Source organism: Sarcophilus harrisii, chromosome 1 (genome assembly GCF_902635505.1).
Source record: "Sarcophilus harrisii chromosome 1, mSarHar1.11, whole genome shotgun sequence".
NCBI classification, from domain to species: domain Eukaryota; kingdom Metazoa; phylum Chordata; class Mammalia; order Dasyuromorphia; family Dasyuridae; genus Sarcophilus; species Sarcophilus harrisii.
This window is the reverse complement of record NC_045426.1, coordinates 50,774,883-50,790,240: the sequence shown is the minus strand read 5'-3', so window position 1 is coordinate 50,790,240 and position 15,358 is coordinate 50,774,883. Positions and strand designations below refer to the sequence as shown.

At 36.7% G+C, this 15,358-nt stretch overlaps 1 protein-coding gene across 16 annotated transcripts in view; it reads right to left on the bottom strand.

Moving 5' to 3' along the window:
- Positions 1-15,358, bottom strand: part of ATP2B2 (ATPase plasma membrane Ca2+ transporting 2) — a 647,176-nt gene that overhangs the window by 72,946 nt on the left and 558,872 nt on the right. For all 16 annotated transcript variants that reach the window (XM_031955187.1, XM_031955103.1, XM_031955098.1 and 13 more), the window contains one exon: positions 14,790-15,032. In XM_031955187.1, the coding sequence (XP_031811047.1) occupies positions 14,790-15,032 (243 nt within the window). The remainder of the gene's footprint in view (positions 1-14,789; positions 15,033-15,358) is intronic.

Here is a 15,358-nt window from a genome sequence, read left to right as displayed (position 1 = left end):
ACTTAGGTTCATTGTAAGACAAAATCAGAGCAAGCTAAAATTGGAATGAGCTGCTTTCAAAGGCAGCAGTCTCCTATTCTCTGAAGGGACTTCAAATAAAGACTAAATGACCGCTTATGAAGTATAATGCAGAAAAGATGCTTAGCTTAAAGAATTAAAACAAGTGACCTCTGAAGTCCCTTCCAACTGAAACACCAAATGATTCCAAGTCATTCAACAAACATTTATAAAGTATCTATACATAGAGAGCAGTTAACAGGGAGAGATACAAAGATATATGCCATGTACCCTGCCATCAAGAAGTTCACAATCTAATAGGGAGGTGAACAAGTAAACACATAAGTATCATAGATTAGAATATGTTTTATGTCCCACCTCAAACAGCAAATAGGCAAGGATGACCAAAGAGGGGTACAGTCAGTGTTGGAGGGGTTGGGGAAAGCTAAGCACATTAATACACCATTGGGAAAGTGAGAATTAGTCCAACCATGCAGGAAAACACTTGGGAATTATTTAAAGAAAATGACGAAAATGCTGATGTCCTGTGACTCAAAGATCTCACTGAATATACCACAAGGAAGTTAAAAAAGAGAGAAAGATACATATAGCAAAATATTTATAACTGTATTTTTTAATAGCAAAGAACTGGAAACAAAGTAAATGCTCATTGACTGGAGAATGACTAAGCAAGGTGTATGAATGAACATGATGGAAGAGTACAATGCTATAAGAAATTATGAAAAAAAAAGAAATTATGAATATGAAGAATATAGTCAAATATAGGAAGAAAGATGAATTGATGCAAAATGAAGTAAGCAGAACAAGGTAAACAAGACACTATCATTATAGCAATGTCGATGAAAAGAACACCAATGAAAAAAAAAAGAAAGAAACAAAATACTGTGTAATCATGATAATTATGATTTGGAGTCAAATAAGAGGATATGAGAATGTATCACTCTCCCTTCTTTGCAGAGGAGGGAGACTATGTATATGTATATACATTTACACTTTCAGACTCCATTGGTGTGTTGCTTGGTTTGGTTAGTTAGCTTTGTTTTTTACAAGTGATGGCTGCCTGAAGAAGGGGTAGAGAAATATATTTCAAAATGAAAGAGATACAAATCAATTACATTTTAAAAAGCATGTGGAAAAAATGTACAAGATATATATGCTGTGTTACAATTGACGATGAGGAAAAAATGACTTTCAGCTAATGGAAGAGGGGAGTGGGAGGGTCAAAAATAATTTCAGAACTACCATTTTGCATTTGGCTGCAGTGTTACATAAAGAAGCCAACCTCCACTTATCACATCCAAAGGAAGAACCAATAATCACAATAAAATAACGCACATTAACAGGGCACTGCCATTTATTTATGAAATGCTTTCCTCACAACAACCCTGTGAGGTAGGCGGTAAAAGCATTGTTCTTATTTTACAAATAAGACAGCTCACATTTGTAAGACAACTTTGAAAATTAACCATTTCTGTCACAACAGCCTTTAGAAGTAGAAGAAAGCTACTATCTATATTTTATTGCTGAGGAAACCGGTGAATCAAGGCAAAGTGACGTGCCTTAGGTGGCATGAATTGGCAATGGCAGTCCCACAACTTAACCCCAATTGTTTTGATTCCGAATCATGGTTTTCCACCACATTAAATCACCTCCTCGGTTTCAGAGCAATTATAAAAACAAGTTACCATTTATACTGTACTTTATGGGAAGATGTAAATAATATTCCATAAATTATTTTTAGAATCACCAACAAAAATAATTCAAGCAAATAAGCATTACCCCTAATATGTGTCAGGTACTATGCGGGTGTTGTTGTCCCTGCATCCAACTGTTCCCCCCTCCCATTGTCCAGGCCTATCTCAAGACTCGATGATGTCACCAAACTAGAGAATGAAATGGAGATAGGGAGTTGGAAGAATCTAATCTTTCTCACAGAGGAAACTGAGACCCAGAGAGATGAAATGACGTGTAAGATCATAAAAGTAGTAAGGAATACAGGCAGGATTCTACTAACTACAACACTGGGGAGGTCTTTTTCCTTCTTTGAGCCTCTGTATTCTCAGAAATCAAACCGATATAATATTCTCACTACTTATCTCACATGGTTCCCATAAAGCACTATATAAATATACTCTAGTGAAATATTATGATCTTTAGAATAAGATGTGAGTCATCCTAATTATGACATAACTTACAAGTGAAGAAAACTGAGTCTTACCACTGACTCATTTGGACTCAAATAAGAAGATATGAGAATGTACCTCCCTCCCTTCTTTGCAGGGTGGCGACTAGTACATGTGTATACATAAACACTTTCAGACTCCATTGTTGTGTTTCTTGGTTTTATTGCTTAGCTTTGTTGTTACAAGGGATGGCTGCCTGAAGAAGGGATAAGGTATTCACTGTAATTTTCCAGTAACCCAAAATGATTGGTTGCTACCTAGGGATACTTCAAGGTCAGGTCACGAGAAAGTGCAGTCAAATTGCTTTGAGACTAGTATCATTTGCTACCATGACTATGCCCATTTCTACTTCTGCGAGTTCTTCCAGCCCTTGCCCAACTGTCATTTCCCCTCATGCCTTTCCTGGCTACTCCAGGCTTACAAAAATCTCTCCTACTACAGAATTCCCATAGTAGTTATCACCTGGAACCTTCATCTTACAATCAGTGGCACATGATTAGAATCTCTTGGATTCCAGTACAGTGGGTGGATCACTGGACCTGGAGTTAAGAAGAACTCATTTCAAATCTGGCTTCAGACAGTTACTAAATGTGTGACCCTGGCAAGTGACTTAACTTCTGTCTCAGTATTCTCATCTGTATTTATCTCCCAGGGTTGTTGTGAAGATCAAAGGAGAAAATAATTGCAAAGCACTTAGCAGAATCCCTGGCACACAATAAGCTCAATATAAATGTTAGCTGCCACTGCTGCTACTCTACTACTACAACTACAACTACAACTACAACTACAACAACAACTACTACTGCTGCTGCTGCTGCTGCTGCTGCTGCTGCTGCTGCTGCTACTACTACTACTACTACTACTACTACTACTTTTGCTACAATGTTAGTGTAGTTCCTGGAACATAGTAAATACTATATAAATGTTAACTGTTGTTGCTGTTACTAAACCTATTACTACTACTACTACTACTATGCCTAGCAAACTTCCTGTAAAGTCTTGTATTGTAAAGCACTATAAAAATATTAGGTGCTGTTGCCGTTCTACTCCTCTTATTCCTACTATTTCTACTCCTCCTCTTACTCTTCCTCCTCCCCTTTCTTCTCCCCCTCCTACTCTTCCTCCTCCCCTTTCTTCTCCCCCTCCTTCTTCTTCTTTTCCTCCTCCCTCTTCCTCCTCCTCCTCCTACTACTGCCACCATTCCTCCTCCTCCTTTTTCTCCCCCTTTTCTCCTCCTCCTCTTCCACATTATTACTATTGCTTAGCAAATTTCCTGGCACTATATAAATATTAGGTCCTCCTCCTATCAGAATGATTAACACAGATGCTGACACTGTAGGAACTATAAAAATGCTTCTTCCTTTTTCTTCCCTATTCCCTTTTTCTTCATTTTGACTTCTCCCTAACTGATTTGAGGAGAGGGAGAAAAGATGATATTCTGTCAACATTCATCATATCAGAGAATATAATAGGATCATTAGATCCCCAATCCAGACCTAGAAGATACCTTTGAGGTCATATCTTCAATCCTTTCATTTTCCAGGTGAATAAACTGAGAACCAGAGAGGATAAATACTTTCTTAGAGGTTACTCAGGACAGAGCTAAGATTCCAAAGATGCACCTGAGATCCTGAGTTCATGATTCTTTGCAACTGTACATCCTAGAAAAACTAACTGACCCTTGATCTAACCCCTTCATTTTGCAAGAGTAACTAGAGTCACTTCTGTCCCCTAGGCTATTGTCCTTTCCACTACTCCACACAAACTCTCAGAAGGTTCCAAAACTTTTGAGACTTTCATCACCATTGAGTCATAAGGATGGCTAATCTTGCACCAAAACACATTAGATTTCTAGTCCAGAATATTAAACACTTAGCTGTGATTGCTGCCAATAATAACAACTCCCATTTTTATAATACTTTTAAGTATTATTATATATTAAGCAAGTACCTTCCTCACAAACAATTTCATGAGGTAAGTAATAGAATTGTTATTGTCTCCATTTTATAGATGAAGAAACAGAGACAGAGATGTGAAGTGACATAGCTATAAACTGATAAGTGTTGGGCCAAAATTTGAACCCAGATCTCCTAGCACCAAGTTCATTGTTCTCTCTATTATACCACATTTCTTAACACTTTTCCTCATATATGGTATTTGATTAACAAAAATTGATTATTTGATAGGCTACTGGATCAGCATATATACCTCTTTTAATAAGTGTAGACTTGCTAAGTAAATAGCTGGATCAAATTTGGTAAGTTTCCTACACCAGAAAACAACAACAACAACAAAAAAAAAATTGTCAGCTATTGGGTTTTTTTGTTATGGTAAAGGATTTCAATTTTCAATGGAATGTTGTACGTAATAGAAAAGTTGATTAAATTTAAGATGCTTCTCCCATACTTCTATAAAATTTAGCCAGAATGGTATTTCTGCCTCTATTATCACACTGAGAACTGTTCCCAAAAATAAATCACATGGCATGATATGGTCCCATGTGGGGTTCTGCTTTTGCTATTCTGCATATTGTCTGAGTGTCTGTTGGTAAAAACTGTAAATGTCAGGCATGGTATATGGATAGGAAGTGTCACAGGTCTCTGAGCCATAGGCTCAACTTTTCTGCTAGATAGCTGCCACAAGAGGTAAGAATAGAATTCCTCGTTTGGGGCTTGGCCAGACTCAAATCAATCCCGATTCTATAAGTTCCTTATTGGAACAAAATAAGTCACATGTTGGTCATTCAAATGTCAATTTATGTCCAAAGGCTCTCTTGAAAATGAATTCCATAAACAAATGAGCCAACAAACAGTTATTAAGCCTTAACTTGATGACTTCCAATAATCAAAAATGATAATAATCATAATGGTAATAGCTAATATTTAATGTATCATATTAATATTTGCAAAGTGCTTCACAAATCTTATCACAAACTATTCAAAGAAAAGGATACTATATTGTTTACATATATTTTTCTCAATTTCATATAATAAAATTATGCATTTATATTTTATATTCTCCTCTATCCCTTGTTCTGTTAAGAATCTACTGCCTAGTCATCTAAAAGGTACTTGATCTGGTTCTTTTCTATTTTTTTTATGATATGGTCTTTAATATTCAAGTTCCATAACCATTTTTGAGATCAGGATGGGAAGGTCAAGTGGGGAATTCTTTTATCTAATATCTCTGATAAGAGTCTAATATCCAAGATATATACTCAGTTAATGGAAATATCATTTTCTAATAGTCAAACATACACACAAAACAGTTCTCAAAAGAAGAATTATAAACTATTAATAACCATGTAAATGTTCTAAGTCATTAACAAAAGACAAATGAAAAGCAAAGCAATTCTGAGATTTTACCTCATAATTAGCCCTTCCTTTCATTCACTCACCTAGAATGTCACTTCATTTATCCTATTACCACTAGTAAAAATCAAAATCAGCTTATGTAATATAACCTTCCTTGGCGTCAGTTTCCCCATCCATAAGATAAGGTTGGATTCAATGGTCTCTAAGTTCTGTTTCAGTTCTAATTCTCTGCTCCCAAGGTCCTATGATTAGATAATCTCAACAGTCCTTTCCAGTTCTCAGTCTTATCATTTTAGTCTTGGCTCTGTCATTTACTATATGACTTTAATGGAGAAAGATGGAAAATGATGGAAATAGTCAATGCTGGAGGGTTTGTGGAAAGATATGTATACAGATATATTGTTGGTAGAGTAGTGCACTACTTTGTTGTTATGAAGTCATTTTTCAATCATGCTCAACTCTTCATGACCTTAATTGGGGTTTCCTTATTAAAGATATTGGAAAATTTGCTATTTCCTTTTCCAGGTCATTTTATAAATAAGGAAACTAAGGTAAATGGGTAACACAGGGTTAAGTGACATGTCCAGAATCATATTGGTAATGAGTCTGAGAACAGATTTGAATTCACAAAGAGTCTTCCTGACACCAGGCTTGCTGTACCACTTAGCTGCCCCTGTGCTATTTATCTTACAGATTTCTTGTAATAAAGGAACTTCTAAAAATGTAGTGTTTTAGAAAGAATTATTATCATCACCATAATTATTCTCATGGTTACTGTTAGTAGTGATAATCCCAACAGTGTGGGATTAAATTCCCAAGGATTCCAACAAGACTGCAGCCCATTTAGAAAATAGAACAAAATCAGGATTCTAAGAGTAGAGGCGATCAGAGTTAAAGGTGATTGATTTTAAATGAAATAAACAAGTGCTTTGTTTTTGTTTATGTTTCCTTTTCAAGTAAAGACATAATCCTAATTGAAACCTAGGCCATTCAAACTTAATTGAAACCAAACAGCTTGAAAACTATGAGGAACTGATTAGTGACCATCAGAGAGCTTTCCCTCTTCCAGGTGCTTCAAGGATGTTTCCTATGGTATCAGAGACATTCATCTTCCTGCCTCCACTCATCTGGACTGGAGACATGAGGGGAACTAAAAAAATCCTTTTAAATCTGTAGAGCATTTAATTAGCCCTTCCTTATTATGGTTTTATAAGGAATAATGATCAGGGTTTTTTTTTAACCTTGAAAGACTTAAATGTATTGATGATGAATGAAATGAGTACAACCAGGCATATATTGTATATAGTAACAGCAAGATTGTGTGATGGTCAAGTGTGATGGGTTGGCTCTTCTCAATAATGCAAGTGATTCAAGTCAAAATCAATAGTTTTGGGATGGAAAATGTCATCCACATCCAGAGAGAGAACTATGGAGACTGAATATGGATTGAAGCACAGTATTTTCACCTTTTTTTTAATTTGCCTTTTTCTCATGCTGTTTTTTTTGGTCTGATTTTTCTTGCACACATGACAAATAAAGAATATATTTAAAAGTAATGCACATGATAAATGTGGGGAAATGTTTAGAAGAATTGTACATGTTTAACCTATATTGAATTGATTGCTTTCTGGGGGAAGAGGGAGAAAAATTTGGAACACAAGGTTTTGCAAGGGGGAATACTGAAAACTATCTTTGCATGTATTTTGAGAAATAGAAAGCTATTATTATAAAAATAAAAAATTGGAAGGGAGAGATAAATTCTGTTTTAGACATACTGAATTTGAGATATCTATAGGACATGCAGCTCAAGATATCCAAGAAGCAAATGGTAACATAAGTCTAGAATTTAGAAACTGGAACTAACTATTTAAATCTAGGAATTACTGACACAAAGATGATAATTGAACTTATTTATAAGAGCTGATATGTTCACCAAGTGAGATAGTATAGAGGGAAAGAAGAAAAGAACCAAGGACAAATCCTTGAGGTATATCCACAGTTAATGAGAATGATCTAAACTTTTGTTTTCAGTATCTTTATCCTATTAAAAATTATTGAGGATCTCTCCAAAGTGTTTTTGTTTATTTGGGTTATATTTATAGACATTTGCCATATTGGAAATAAACACTATTTTTGAATTTGTAGACCCTTTAAAAGGGTTTCAGAGATCCCCAGGATTCTCTAGACCAGGGGTCCTCAAACTATGGCCCACGGGCCAGATGTGGCAGCTGAGGACTATTATCCCCCTCACCCAGGGTTATGAAGTTTCTTTATTTAAAGGCCCACAAACAAAGTTTTTGTTTTTACTATAGTCCGGCCCTCCAACCGTCTGAGGGACAGTGAACTGGCCCCCTATTTAAAAAATTTTTGGACCCCTGCTCTAGACCATACTTTGAGAACCACTAGTCTAGAGGAATATTGAGAAGAATCAGTCAGACAAATGAGAGAAGAACCAGGAGAGAGAAGTTTCATGAATATCTAGAGAGGACAGACTATGCAAAAGAATTTGACAGTTTCAAATACCAAAAAGGAGTCAAGAAGGATGAAGAATGAGAAATAGCAATTATATTTGGCAATTGAGAGATCATTAGTTGAATGGTGAGGCCCAAAGCCATGTTATCCAACATCCATATTGAGTATGGATGGCTCTCTCAAGGAGGTTAACCATGAAGGTGACAAGAAATACAGGATGATAGCTACCAGATGGAGATGGATGGGAAAGATATGGGAATATCTGGAGGCAACAAGGAGGCAATCAGTAGACAGAAAAGAGACTGAAGAATAATGAGAGAGTAGTGAGTGAAAGAAAGGAGAAATCTGGTAGAAAAGATTGTATAGTAGGGGACAACTTGTGTATGTCAAGGAGCTCATCTCAGCAAGGAGGAAGATCATTTCTTCACATGAAATAGAGGAGAAAGGGACAATCAAAGAAGTCATCTCAAAGATATAAAATGAACAGTCTCAGCAAGTCTCTTTTTTTATAAATATGAGGGAAGTCCTCAGCTGAGGTGGAAGAAAGGTGCCATAGAAGGCTTGAAGAGAGATGAAAGAGTTTAGAATGGCCTCCTCAGTCGCAAGACAGTAAACTGATTAGAAAACTGTAAAAATGTTGCCTTGGGGAAGTGAGGACTCAGTTGCACTGATATAACCAAAATTTGGTCAGCCAGTCACTCTTGCTTCATGATTTTCTCCATCTTTTTTGGACAGCTCGTGAAACAGGGGAAAATCAGCAGAGAGAGTAATCCATGGTTAAGGTTTGACAAGGTATGATCAATAATTGGATAAGGAAGCATGGAATTCTAGTGTAGAGCAGAGAATGAAGTTGAACTGATTGACCAAAAGATCAAGATACTGAAGGAAAGCCAGTGCAGATGTCATAGCCTGGGAAAAAGTGAGAGGGATTAGAAGTGACAGTGAGGATGAAGAACAAAGTTAGGATTCATAAGCATGGGGGGGAACAGTCAAGAGCTATAGCCTCAATTATAGAACTCCTTTTTATACACTTGCATGTTAGTATTGAAAATGTCCCAAGAGTTCAGTTGTTATGTTCAAGATGTCCAAGAGGCTAGATGTGAACTCAGGTTTAGCCCCTTAGATATTGAAGTTTTCACTAAATACCACTAGCTCTCTCTTTTAAGTCTTTTATTTAATATTTTAGTTCATGAATGGTGGAAGAAGTTAAGGCTGGCTTTACAACTGAAAGATTCATTTCTGTTCCCAGATGTGACACTTTAGCTCTTTGTCTCAGTTTATCTCCTCTAAAAACAGATGATACTTAAGATCCCTTGAAACTCTAAAAACCTATAAGCTACTTGTAAAGGATCCTGAGACTTGTCCTCTGGGGATTAAAGTCTACCAGATTCATGAACCCTTTGCCAAACAGGACTAATGACAAAATTGCTCAATGTGACAAGAGCTTGGATGAAAACTGGTATAAGAACATGCCAGTTCCCTGTGTTGAGGTGGCTAAACTCAAATTATGGAGCTAATGAACACTTTCTTGTGCTTAAGACATATGTTGCCTAACTACATCAATGACTGACAGCCTGCCAAAGCAAGGCTTTCACCAAAACATGCAATAATTAGGTCTGTATGAGTTCTAGATTTTCATGATAAAACTGGCAGTCTTCAGCACCCAGCTATTTAGTAGGTGAAATCTCTGTTGACACCTCATTTGAAAGAGTTGTATAATGGAACAGAATCATAGATATAGAACTGAAAGGAATCATAAAATTCTAGTTTAACTCCTTTATTTCATGGATGTAAAAACTGAGACGCAGAAATGACTTGCTCCAAATAATGAGAAGTGGGATCTGAACACAGACCAACAGCTGTAGAGTTGGAAAGGAATTGAGGGTATCAAAAATCCACCCTCTTATTTTTACAGTGAAGATCAGCTAGGTTAGGTGACTTTGTCAGGATTTGACCCCAAATTCTGTGACTCTGAAACTAAAGGGTTTTCTAAAGGGCATCAAAACAACTCCTTCTTGGAGAGGACACTGGCTATCCTCTAGGAACAATCATAGTAGGCTACACCCATTCTTGGAAAACAGTGCTCCATTTTTCTTAGTTTGTTTTATTCACCTTGCATCAGCCCATTTTTCTTTTTTTTAAAAGGCTGGGTCTTCCTATCACATTTAAGCTGGAAGGAGCTACATACAGAGCTGGTCTCGTGCAGATTAACATGGGAGATTTGATCTGTTCCATTTTCAATATGGACTGGTTTGCTTTGCCTTAGACAACTTGGTGGCCACCATTCCCAGAGGCTCACCATAATGGGTCTGGGCAAAATACAGATACTTGATTAGTTTAGCCCACTAGAGTTCAGAACTCCTGAGCTCAAGAGCTCCAGCAGCCTCTACCTCTCCAGCAACAGGATTTACTAATGTAAACTACTTTGTCTGATTCAAACACTAACTTAAAAAAAAGTCCTGATAATTCTATGACCAAACCATTCATCACACAGGTAATAAGCATCAGGTCTAGGATTTGAAACTCACTTCTTCTGTATGTTTCACCCTCTCAAGATTCTGTCAGAGCATCTGATATATTTACACATCTTATTTCATGGCCTATTCTATAGTGATGGCTCTTTGAAGGGATTTCATAAACTATCTTTTTGAATAATAATAATTATTATTATTATTAACTTCACTAACAGTTAATCTATTGCCCTTTAAGGTTTTCAATATGATTTACATACTTAATCTCATTAAATTCTCAAACTAGCCAGTTAAGGTAATTGCCATTAGGAGCTCCCTTTTACACATGAGGAAACTCAGGGCCTGAAAAAGATTAAAAGCAGCTTGCCCGGAATCACAGAGCTGGTAAGTGTCTGAAGCAGGATTTAAATTTAGGTCTTTCAAACTTGAAGCCAATTCCATCCTGGATCCTCTTCTCTTCTCTCTTAGCTCCTCTCTTCAGTTCAATTATATCTTTATGTAGAGAGTGCTCAGATCTACCTATCCAACCCTCATCTCTCTCCTGAGATCCACTTGAGAATCTCTACATGTCTTCTGGACATGTAGGTAGCTATGTCAATCTAAATGGCCCATAGGTATCTATAAAGATATGTCCTAAATCAAACTCATTATCTTTCCCTTTCTTCCAGGTACATATCCCTAGTGATTCATTCATTCATTCATTACCCTTTCATTAGGTCTTATTATCCTCATCTGTAAAATGAGTGATTTGGATTAGATTGTTTCTAAAGTTCTTTCCAGCCCTGTATTTATAATCCTATAACTTAAAGAAAAACAAGCACTCTATATCCCAAAGAGAACATAAAAAGGTAAAAGGATTCACATATACAAAAATAGTTAGAGTAGCTCTTTTTGTGGTGACACAGGATTGAAAATTTAGGGGATGCCCATCAATTGGGAAATGGCTGGACACATAGCAGCATATGAATATAAAGGAATACTATTGTACTATAAGAAATGATGAGCAGGCAGATTTCAGAAAAACCTGGAAAGACTTAGATGAACTGATGCTGAATGAAGTGAGCAGAACCAGGAAATCCTTGTACACAGTACAACACAGTACAGTTATAATTGATGACCAATTATAAAAAACTTAGCTCTTCTCAGCAATACAGTGATCCAAGACAAAGTCAAAAGACTTGTGTTGGAAGATGTCAACCATATCCAGAGAAAGAACTATGGAGTCTGAATGCAGATTGAAGCAGACTACTTTCACATGTAAAATTTTTTCTTCTTCATAGTTTTCCCCTTATATTCTGATTCTTCTTTCAGAACATGACTAATATGGAAATATTTTAATATAATTGTACATTTTAACCTACATCAGATTGCTTGTTGTCTTTGGCAGGGGACAAGGTAGGTAAAACAATTTGGAACTCAAAAATCTTACAAAAATGAATGTTGAAAACTATATTTACATTGGGAATATATAATTGGAAAAATAAGGTACTGTTTTTAAAAGACTTAAAAAAAGAAAAAGAGGAGAGAAAAACAGCAAATGAGAGCATTATACCATAATCTTGATCCTGAAAGTTCCTTCTCAGTTTAATAGTCTAATAATTTTTTTGCTAACTTCAACACTACTGTCAAGAAAATTCAGCTTAAATCAACCATTTCAGAAACCAAATGGGAATAAAACACTGGCCAGATGGCTCTAACCCTTCCTTTAAACAGCCTTGCTCTTCTTAGCAACAAACCATGATGCTGGCTGCAAGACCACATCAGAAGAGGAGAACTGAGACAAATATCTGCATTATGAAGTACAGGAAAAAAAACTCTATCCCTGAAATGCTCAGATAACCAAGCTATATTGCAATTATAACACAAATTCCCCCATAACATTGGTGTAGGAACTCCCTCCTTCCAGTGGTCTACATCTGACCAATTACAGGTTAGCCTTATTGTACCATAGTGAGGAAGGATTTTGCATTCCCAAAGGTCATAAAAGCATCTGTTGGGGTCCAGCAAGTTAAAAAGGCACTGGGTATGGATAAATATGACAATGGGCACCATTTCTGATGTCTGAGGGCCAGTCTAATTAAATTTAGAAATACTCATCCGTAGTGCAGGTGGCTACAAGATGATGAAGGTTTTTCCTTCCTTTTCTTCTTCCCTTCCTTCTTCATTCCTTCATTATTCTCTCACTCTTGTTCTTACTCACCCTCTTAGAGCTCTCTTAGAGCAATTGAAATTCATCATAAATCATAGACTCTCAGGAATAAAAGAGACATAGATGCTCCATAAAGTTCTTTCCTGCTCTGAGTCTAAGTAACCTTAGTAACCATGGGATTCACCCCTCTGATTTTACAGATGAGAGAATAGAGATCTCCGGAAGAAAATTGACTAATTGGATTTCCCAGAATCATACAACCTATTAGTCACTGGTAGAACTAAGACTTAAATTCAGATCTTTTGATTCCTAGCTCAGTAATCCTTTAATTATATATTTTTTAAAAACTAAGTGGCACAATGCACGGAGAGTAAGATTTGAATTCCAATTCTACCTGAGAAACTTAATAACTGGGTGATCCTTGGCAAATCACTTAGCCTCTCTCTCAGACTCAGTCTCCTCACCTGTAAAATAGGAATATGTAACACCTATCTCACACAGTTGATGGGAGAATCAAAATGAAATAACATGCAAAATGCTTTGCAAGCTTCAAAGAATTGTATAAATGCAATTGCTAGCATTATTATCACTATCATCAAGCATTAAAAAATTAATCACTCTATTTCTTCAGACTATTTTGTATGAATTAAACACAAGTCACTCGAGATCTTGCAAAGCAATTCTCATTCTGCTGTTAATGTTTCCAAAATAGCTACAGTTTTAAAGTTAGAAGAGCTCTAAAATAATCATCTAGGACAGAAGATGACAGAAGTGTAAAGCTTGGGTGCCCCTAGGTAGCCTAACTAATTAGTTGTTTCCAGGAATCAAATTAAATTGTATTTGGGAAATTTTAAATAAAATAAATAAAAATACAATACAACATAGATAATGTTAATTTGTGGTTTTCTAAATCAATATTCTGTCCAGCATCAACTTCTATTTGAATTTGGCACCAGTGATATAGGTCAATCAGAGAGGTTCAATGATATACCTAAAGCTAATAAGTTGTAAAGTCAAGATTTTAATCCCAGTTAAATACTGAATCCAGTATCAGTGATTCTAGCCTACAAAGACTTTTGATTTAGGTACACAAAGATTTAGGCTCCTATTGTGATTGTTTGAGTAACCTTGATCTTGTCATTGAAGCTAGGTGGCAGACCATCACACTTATTGAACAGATAAGAAAACTGAGAACTAGATAGATAAAGAAAATCACACTACAACACCCAGCAAGTTAGTCATAGAGCTGGGGCTTGAACTCAGATCCTCTGACTCCTAGACCATTCCATTCCATGAAATTCAATCATTCTCCATAATTCTCACTCCCCTCAAATGGCCCAAGAGCCTCTTAGGAAATTCCTAGTCCACCATATCTTTAGGATAAGTCCATAAGCAGGTAATGACCTGCTTCAATAGTTAGTAGAAATGCACATCACTTTTTTAAAATTCTAATTTTGCAAAGGGAACCATCTTGTGGTCCTCTGCATTGCACCTTGGGTCCTTCCCTCATTAGCATTCTGTGCATACCGAGCTGACCTACTTTCTGATTTCATTCACATCCTCAGCCCCAGGGATATGGGGAGGCTCTCCTCACAGTGCAGTTGCCACTCCTCCCCACATCAACGTCTGAAGAACAGGAGAGACCATCTTATTTTCAGTGACCCATTCCAATTTCATTGCCTCTTTGTGCTGGCTTCATTTATATTGTAATATGATTCTGAGAAGTGTTAATACCCAGAGTGGTAGTGGGGGTATCAAGGGAAGTTAGACAGGTGATAGCTGCCCCAGAAACTTGATTAGAAATTATTCTCTGAAGTATAATAGAAGAAAAACATCTGGAACAAGTGTGAAACATTTTATTCTTTATGTGTTTTGTTTCCTTAATGTCAAACATCTAAAAGTAAACATCTGTATGTCTGACCCTTTCCCACCCCCCAACTTTTGAGCCTAAGTTTCAGCCATTAAAGACATAGTTAATGTTCCCCATTCTTAAACGAGAGTATAATAAAAAGATGAATTTATCATGAACGGAATGGTCTAATTAGATACTGAAAAATCATTTTGAGTATCTTGTGGCCAGTGGTAAGATGTTTTAAGATGAATCATGTTTTAAAATGTGCCCAGTGATTCCAATGCACTGGGTATCACTGACCGCTGCAACTAGCAGTCCCCACTCACTTACCAGAATCTTCGTGGTATAAGCACTGTTGATGGCAATGGCATTCACCAGCAGCTCCATGGTTTGGGAGTTGATGACACTGGGATCTGGAATCTCCTTGTAGTGGACATCCCCAATGTACGCCTGAACCACAGTCATCCGGTTAGTGGTCAGCGTCCCTGTCTTGTCAGAACAGATAGCTGTGGCATTGCCCATTGTCTCACAGGCGTCCAAGTGCCGTACGAGGTTGTTGTCCTTCATCATTTTCTGAGAGAGAGAAAGAGAAGGAAAAACATAGCCTGCTCACAACTGGCTTTGGCCAAGTGGCAGGAGCCTTAGTGTAGAAAGGGCAACCACTATAGCAAAATGAAAGGAAGAGAATCCCAGACTAATCAAATGGTTTTATGATGAGTTAGTCTGTTTTCTCACAATGTGTAAAATCTTATGGAAAGAGTCATCATTAGGATCAGCCTCCAACACTGACTGGTTGGTTTGTTTACCAGTTCAAATATTTCTTAAATTTCTCATTTCTTCCTAATCACTGTTCCTCCATCTCCATCTTCCTATATACTTTGGGGCCCTCAAGCTAAAAA